The sequence below is a fragment of the Poeciliopsis prolifica genome, unplaced genomic scaffold (genome assembly GCF_027474105.1).
Source record: "Poeciliopsis prolifica strain line A6 unplaced genomic scaffold, Auburn_PproV2 SCAFFOLD033, whole genome shotgun sequence".
Lineage (NCBI taxonomy): Eukaryota > Metazoa > Chordata > Actinopteri > Cyprinodontiformes > Poeciliidae > Poeciliopsis > Poeciliopsis prolifica.
The window spans coordinates 1758948-1767301 of NW_026562408.1; the positions used below are offsets into that span (position 1 = coordinate 1758948).

At 40.2% G+C, this 8354-nt stretch overlaps 1 protein-coding gene across 2 annotated transcripts; it reads left to right on the forward strand.

Moving 5' to 3' along the window:
- The first annotated feature begins 1694 nt into the window (after positions 1 to 1694).
- Positions 1695 to 8023, forward strand: LOC129373433 (sodium-dependent phosphate transport protein 2A-like). Of its 2 annotated transcripts, none has more exons than XM_055051338.1 (13): positions 1695 to 1783; positions 2485 to 2638; positions 2739 to 2882; positions 3008 to 3119; positions 4749 to 4944; positions 5642 to 5737; positions 5890 to 5941; positions 6099 to 6266; positions 6407 to 6523; positions 6706 to 6830; positions 7177 to 7289; positions 7396 to 7679; positions 7761 to 8022. In XM_055051338.1, exons 2-13 carry the CDS (start codon positions 2503 to 2505, stop codon positions 7970 to 7972), a joined length of 1755 nt encoding a protein of 584 aa, XP_054907313.1. In that variant the 5' UTR covers positions 1695 to 1783; positions 2485 to 2502; the 3' UTR covers positions 7973 to 8022. The 2 variants fall into 2 exon arrangements, with proteins under 2 accessions (XP_054907313.1, XP_054907314.1); XM_055051339.1 differs by lacking the exon at positions 1695 to 1783 and adding an exon at positions 1838 to 1963 and having other exon boundaries at positions 7761 to 8023.
- Positions 8024 to 8354: the final 331 nt, after the last annotated feature.

Genomic DNA, 8354 nt, shown 5'->3' on the forward strand with positions numbered 1-8354 from the left:
ATAACATTTATTATTGGCAAGAGCTTATTAAGGTTCTCGTTATTCCAACTTATTCTAATTCTGAATAATTGTGACCAAATGTTTTAGACAAAACCTTTCATGTGTCAGTTTCCAGATTGGGGTTTTGACACCAGTCAGTTTTACACAACTACACCTGTAATAATTCCCTTAACTTCACTGCTCACTTTTTGCTCTGATATGCAACTAGATATTTAATTACAAATCATATCAAGTCCGTAAAAATGACCACATTCAATTTGCTAAATAATTTCAAGAATAAGTAGGAAAAATTACATGCATTGGCACATAAGCACGAGTATCTCAGCAAAGGCTGCAATGCTTCCAGTTTTTGATACGGGTTGCAGAAAGTGTCACGCTCACTGTGTGCTGCACGTCGCTCAGTGGAATGCTGCTGAGCGAGATGTAGTGTTCTGGCACTACATCTGTAAAAAAGAGACAAACATTCCTCTGAGTCATTAAAATGACATAAACAAGCTGATACTTAAAAAAAAAAACGTTCATTTTTAATTTATTGGAGGATAATTGATTGAGAAGTGCTTCATAACGTTCTGTAACATCCTGATATGTCTTATTACTCAAACTTGATTGGTTGGTTGGTTGATTGATTGATTAGTTATTACTCATCACAACAATACACACATAATGACAGCAAAACAAGAACTTTGGCAGGGCTTTGGAGAGACCTTTGGAAGGGATGAGGGTTAAATTTTTAAAGATTGCACAATATCTTAAAACGCTGTACAGCAACAAAACAACAACCCATATTAATCAATAATCTAGTATTTAATTGGGTCATGCTATGTCATTGTCACCATGTGGGAGCAATGCAGAACAAATTTAGTCTGTTTTCCCTGATAGGTGTGATGTTGCCGTTTCTGCTGCTGACAGTGCTGAAAGGGTTAAATTGTAACACAGACTATTGATCCAAAACTTTAGCAGTCATTTATTGACAATGACTATACTATCAAGTTTCATCTAATGTGTTCAGCAGATTAGATAAAATAATAATAAAAAAAAGAAACGGCACATTTAGGATTTAATGAGGAAGTTTTACTCATTAATTAAACTATCAAGATGAGTCATAATGGCTACAATATGGTTCCATCTGTAATCTTTGTGTTTGAGCCGAATTTGTTCTCAAATACATCACAGCATATTATAGCCAATAATCACTGATTGATTTTAAACTTTTTAAACAAATTGGACATTGAGAGCATGAACCTCTTTTTTTCCGGCAACATTGAATGCAACCCAATGTAACCTGGTACCTTGTCAGTAGCAGGAAGCATGAGAGAAGCTGCCAGGTCAGAGGGCAAGGCGGCACCATCGATGTACATCGATGGACATGTATTATCGGATTGGACTTGACGTGACTTATTGTGCCATTGACTCGGAAATATCGGTGATCGGAAACATGCCACATTCAGGCAAAGAATCAGAACAAAGTATGCAGTTGTTTTACTGTCAGCCACACATAACAAGGTCCAATGGGTTTTCCTACCAAGTGAGGAAAAAGTTTGATTGATAGAAAATATAGAGAAAATGAGCAGTGAGTGAGTTATGCCAGTCTAACTGCTGCTGGCCTGCTTTGGTTCCGACCCACACACCGCGTCATGTTTAAACAGCTTGAACTGAAGGCTCTGATTTTCTCCTAAGTTTTTGTGTGTGAAAAGTTAGTTTTTTGGAGGTGATTCGTCCGGATGGACTTGAACGTCTCTCTGCTCTGTCTGACGGTCACCGTGGTAACGGCTGAGCGCGCAGGGTAAGCGGACACACAGATCAATCAGATCAGATCAATCAGATCAATCAGATCAGAGCAGGAGTGGTTTTGTCTGGTTTTACTCTTCACCTGTTTATCAGCGTTAATGCGGCTTCACTGTGGCGCAATGCAGCCGCTGCGATTTCTAAACAAGCGACAAAAACTCAACCAAGTTCCGCTTTGGTTCGTGACGATGTTTGTAACAGTAAAATAGCCCGTTTCCACGACAACAGTGTCGGCAAATGGTTTGGTTGTGTTTTTCTGTACATTTACATGAAAGTAGAGAATATTTTCTGTGAGTTTGAGGTCAGGTTCTGGTTCCACAGCGCGATTATGTCAAATAAAATGATTGGCCCGAATAAAGCCCAGTTTACACGACAAAGATCCAACGAACATGGAGTTTTATTTAGTTTCTGTTAACACATTCTAATTACAATCGTTGTTCACGCAGTAACAATACGCTTTGAGAAGGTGTAATGCTCCCGCCACACCACTAGTCGGTGCTAGGTTCTTTGATGCTAATTGCGCATGAATTAAAAAAAAAAACACAACTCAACTTTCTTTTTCTTTTGAGATAAAATAAGTATTTACAAACTGCTCTGTTCTTCTGGAAGTTAGAGAATAGATCCGTTTTGTTTAAAGTTAATTTACACAAAATGCCACTGACACTGTGAACCGTGTCTGTGTGCTCTGTGATTTTACAGTTCTTGAAGGTTCAGAGCATGGAGACTCAATCTCAACTACCCCAAGTGAAAAAAACGGCACTTACTATCCTGAAAATCCTCCTCCTCTTTCTGCTGCTCTATGTCTTTATTTGCTCACTTGACATTTTGAGCTCTGCCTTTCAACTTGTAGGAGGTAAGATAAACACATGGTTTCATTTACTAAAGGCACAGAAAATGAATTGATTTTTAAAACTGGGATGTTTTCTTCTGTTTTCCATTGATTCTGCTTACAGGGAGGGCAGCTGGGAAAATCTTCCATAAAAATGTTGTTCTGTCTAACCCAGTGGCTGGCGTGATGGTGGGGATTCTGGTGACAGTCTTAGTCCAGAGCTCTTCTACATCAACCTCCATCACAGTCAGCCTCGTGTCCTCTGGTTGTAAGTAAGAATAACTATCTACAGAAACAGCAACACTTAGCAAAACTCTGAAAATAGTCTCCACTTGTCAGCATTAGTGTTTATGCCAGGTTACACCATTCTTTCTGGTCTAATTGTCTCCTCAGTGCTGAATGTACAGTCAGCCATTCCCATCATCATGGGAGCCAACGTTGGAACATCAGTCACCAACACCATTGTTGCTTTAATGCAGGCTGGAGACAAGGACGTGTTTGAAAGGTACTGTGTGTTTTCAATAGCTTAAAAAAATTACCCATAATGCACAGCGCAGGACAAACAAGTTTTCAAACAGTCGTTTGAAAACTTGAAAAGTGAAGATAGAAAAACATTCAAACTGACTGCTCAACTAGAACCACACTGGAGTCTATAGAAATGTAATGTGGTTGGAGGAATGTCTGCCACAGCTGCCAACACAAAAACAAACTTCTTTTATTACAGCCACAGTTCATTAGCAAAGGAAGTAAACATGAGGAAAATAACATCAAGAATCACCAGCAGCTTTACTTTCCTGATAGCTGATAACATACCAACCAACTGCAATGATATTAAATAATGTCACACTAAGTCATCCTGATGGTTTGAAAATGAAAGTGAACTTTAACATTTTCCTTGCTGTCTGATTCATTTGGATTATAATTTCACCACTTGGTGGCGCTAATAGAGCATACAAATATAATTTTTACATGGTCAGTTTATCTTATGTATATATACATATATAATTAAATTAGCTTTAGCCACGGTATTGTTTTGAAGCAATTAAAATTTTATAAATGTATGTTTTTTAGGTCCATAAAAGAATGATCATCTTGAATCAGTTCTATTTTCATGCTTTGATAACCCAGTTAATCTCTTCCAGGTGTGTGATAACGAACCCTAGACGATACAAATTTATCTACTCTCATTGTTTCTGATCTGCACAGTTTAAATAGGACAAAAAGCTCGATAGATGGAAAAAACATTTTGTTGCCCTCCTGTTGCAGCTGTTTCTGCATATATTCTTTTTTCTGGATGTCGTCCACATTAGTGGACAGAAAATTAGCTGATGTCCCACTGAAATCCCTCAGGAGCTGCATTATGAACCCCCATTCCAGCCCTCCAGGCCCAGTATCCAGGCCCAGTGTCCAGGCCCAGTGTCCAGGCCCAGTGTCCAGGCCCAGTATCCAGGCCCAGTGTCCAGGCCCAGTGTCCTGGCCCAGTATCCAGGCCCAGTGTCCTGGCCCAGTGTCCAGGCCCAGTGTCCAGGCCCAGTATCCAGGCCCAGTATCCAGGCCCAGTATCCAGGCCCAGTATCCAGGCCCAGTGTCCTGGCCCAGTATCCAGGCCCAGTATCCAGGCCCAGTGTCCAGGCCCAGTATCCAGGCCCAGTGTCCTGGCCCAGTGTCCAGGCCCAGTGTCCTGGCCCAGTATCCAGGCCCAGTGTCCAGGCCCAGTCCCAGGCCCAGTGTCCAGGCCCAGTATCCAGGCCCAGTGTCCAGGCCCAGTATCCAGGCCCAGTGTCCTGGCCCAGTGTCCTGGCCCAGTATCCAGGCCCAGTGTCCTGGCCCAGTGTCCTGGCCCAGTATCCAGGCCCAGTGTCCTGGCCCAGTATCCAGGCCCAGTGTCCAGGCCCAGTGTCCAGGCCCAGTGTCCTGGCCCAGTATCCAGGCCCAGTATCCTGGCCCAGTATCCAGGCCCAATGTCCTGGCCCAGTATCCTGGCCCAGTATCCAGGCCCAATGTCCTGGCCCAGTATCCAGGCCCAGTGTCCTGGCCCAGTGTCCAGGCCCAGTATCCAGGCCCAGTGTCCTGCATGTTTTATATTATGTTTTTTGATTTACCTGTCAAATGTTGACATTATGCTTATTTGCAGGGCATTTGCTGGCGCAACAGTTCATGACTGCTTTAACTGTTTATCGGTTCTGCTGCTTCTCCCTGTGGAAGTCGTTTGTGGAGTGTTAAGACATCTGTCACAGGCTGTAGTCGACTCCCTTCCTCTGAAAAGCGGAGAAAACGCACCTGAACTGCTGACAGTTCTCACTAAGCCACTGACTAAATTGATAATCCAGGTAACGTGAAAGTCACATTCCTTTCAGCCACGTTTAATAACGTGACTCACTCTCTCTTTTATTTCTACATAATCCTGCTGCTCTAAAACTTCAAACATGTCTTGGCAAAATAAAGTCTGAGCATTCTCACAAAGTGAAAAGAGTGTCCTTTGAAAGCATCACTCATTTAGAGATTTAGCATTTTCCCAGAGAGAAATGCTTACCTTTTACACTGATTCTGCAGTCATCCTGCAGCTGTGGGACTTTGGGAGCAGCATTAAGGCTTTGTGCTGCAGTAGATGCTTGTCCTGACAATAGAGACATGATATTCATCTGAAGCTCCAGACTGAACAGAAAGAAACGAGTCGGAGTGGAAACTAATTTCTTCCAATGTTTCTTTTTTCTCTGACACACTTAGTTTAGTTTGAATGCTGGTTTAAGCCAAAGAAAAATAAAATAAAATTTTGTTCAGACAAAACCATTATCCACTTATTTAGAACTCGATAAAAATGATTTTGTGCGATACTTCAGATGAACAGAGCAAAACGTGATTTAGTTTAGCTCATCAGCGTAATTATGAACTTAACTAGGACGTCTGGTATTTACTCATAGGGGTTTACATTACACTTTGATTACATGCAAAAATCTTTTCTTTAATTATTCCCAACCCTGACAGTCCAGATGAAGCTAAAACACAATGTTGTTTCATCTGATTTAGTTGGATAAATCAGTTCTCGGTGCTCTGGCCACAGAGGACCAAATTCACATGAACAAGAGTCTGGTGAAGCATTGGTGTCACTCTGCTGTTATCAAGGTCTGTCTTGTTTGGTAAAATCTTTCAAAAATAAATTACTTTGTCCATAAATATGTAAAAGCTTATGATAATATTGTTTTAATACTGTGTGAGAACTGTACGTTGTATTTTTTGTCCCATTATTTCTTGCCTAACTCTGTTGTTGTTAACAGGAGAACAAAACATTGTTGGGAGCACAGATCCTTTCAAAGAAAACATATAAATGTACGTCTGCACAAATATGAGTTTCAGTGTTTTTCATAACAATGCACTACAAAAGAGACAATGGGAGGAGCTTTTATTTTACTTTCACAAAGATTTATTAGAAAATATCTCTTGTAACTGTGAACAGCTTTAAATCCCACGTCTCCGTCTCTGTCAGGTAAGCATCTGTTCGCCGGCTCCTCTCTGTCAGACCTGGCCATCGGTCTCATCCTGCTGATCTGCTCCTTGTTAGTCCTCTGTGGCAGCCTCATACTGCTGGTCAGACTGTTGAACTCCCTGCTAAAGGGACACGTGGCAATTTTTATTAACAAAATCGTTAACACAGGTAAACCACTGAGTCATTACACACAAAACTTATTAAAATAGTTTTGTGAAAAGTATGAGAGCTCAACCAAACATGTTATGACACAGACCAGTCAGGATTTCTGATTTCTTTCTCTCATTCTGTGCTGTCTTGCTTTTCAGATTTCCCGCCTCCTTTCACCTGGGTCACAGGTTATCTGACTCTGTTAGCTGGAGCTGGCATAACATTTTTGATCCAGAGTAGTTCTGTCTTCACATCTGCCATTACACCACTCATAGGTAAAAACAAAAATAGAAATCTTTTATTGCAGTCTGATTGAATATATTGAATAAATATAGAATCATTCTTCCATTGAGACAAACTGACAGCAGCTTTGTGGAATGCTGTGAAACCAACCCAAAATCAGTTGGTTGAAAAGTTTATGAAATGTGGTGTTACATATTGCATTGTGGGTTGACAGGGGTTGGTGTGATTAGTATCGAAAGGGCTTACCCTTTGACCCTGGGGTCCAACCTTGGAACCACGGGTACTGCTCTGCTTGCAGCCATGGCTAGTCGTGCAGATAAGCTAGCTGCTACCACACAGGTAAAAAAACATTCTGATTTTGTTCAGCCAGGTTTCATCTTTCAGAAATTATTTTCATGTTTTAGAACATGAGTGTAGCTTTTCTGTTTTGGAAAGTTTTTGTTTTATTTTATCCATTCTTAGTATTATTATGACACTGTACACATATTTTATGCACAGTTTAAGCTAGTTGGTTAGTCAAATATCGTTGTGCTGATTTTGAAGAATCCCAACTATGAATAATAGTTGAAAATTAATAAGTATAGACTCAGCATTGCACAGTTGAATCTTATGTATTGGAACAAAGTCAATCTGAATCATCATTAAAATTCTATTCTATTCTAATCTATTCTATTCTTTGTTTTAGGTTGCCATATGCCACTTATTCTTCAACCTCTTTGGTATCCTCCTTTTGTATCCGATACCAGCCACTCGTTTACCAATACGACTGGCCAATGCACTGGGAAAGTGCACTGCAAGGTATGCTTATGAATATTATATATTTAATTAAAAACAAACCAAAAATCAACACATGGTTTTATTAGAAATAATTGAAAAAAAATTGCTAAAACTGAAACGTTTCCAGATACCGCTGGTTTCCGGTCCTCTACCTCATCGTGTTATTCCTGCTGTTGCCTTTGGTGGTGTTTGCTCTCTCCTTGGCTGGCTGGAAGGTGTTGACTGGAATTGGTGTACCAGTCATAATATTGATTATATCTGTGTTAATGATAAACCTCCTCCAAGCACGGAAGCCTCAGTTTTTGCCACCAATACTGCAAAACTGGAACTTTCTTCCTATTTGGCTCACTTCACTGCAGCCAATGGATGACCTCATAACCAGGGTGACTCTTTGGTGTGGACAAACCAGAGGTAGATATCCCCTTCATAATATCGGACATTGTTACATTTTAGTGCATTTTTCTATTTGCTGACGATAATATGGTGTTCTAGGGTGTCTAGGGAGAAATTATGAGCCAGATGCAACTGCAAGAGGAGAATCGAAGGAGAACATGGAATCCCAAGAGCCTGATGAAAGCCAAATAAATCAAACAAAACAATATAATCATCGTAGTTGGGTATCAAAACACACGAGGAAAGCAGAACAAAGCAGAACAAAGAAATCAACAAGGAGTTTGACTTCAGAAAACAACATGCCAAACTAAGAGAAACACACAGACTTCAAATCACTCACTTATTTTGCTTTTTTATGAACACCAGTTCTAGAACTACAGTGCATGAAGTTTATCATTTATATGGTTGGTGAAGAAGAGTTTACGTACTCAGGAAACTTTTGGTTTCAATGTACAAAGCTCATATTACGACATCAACAAAAGTAAGTAATGCCTTTCTGTAGCTGTTGGTAGGCGTGGAGTGGCTCAATGTCATTTAATAAATATACACAAAAAGACCAAAAACCCACAACGATTTCTCAAAAGTTCGATTTAGGACTGAAAAACTTATGGTTATGGTGTGGTATAAAAATATCCTTCATTGTAAAACAAAAAAATCTATGAATGCTTCCTTTTTATGCTAGGTGTTTTATTA

Coding starts and splice junctions, on each gene's coding strand:
- LOC129373433 (XM_055051338.1), top strand. CDS start 2,503: ATGGAGACTCAATCTCAACTACCCCAAGTGAAAAAAACGGCACTTACT. Junction 5,942..6,098: donor TTCAAAGAAAACATATAAAT/GTACGTCTGCAC, acceptor CGTCTCTGTCAG/GTAAGCATCTGTTCGCCGGC. Junction 7,290..7,395: donor CTGGGAAAGTGCACTGCAAG/GTATGCTTATGA, acceptor AAACGTTTCCAG/ATACCGCTGGTTTCCGGTCC.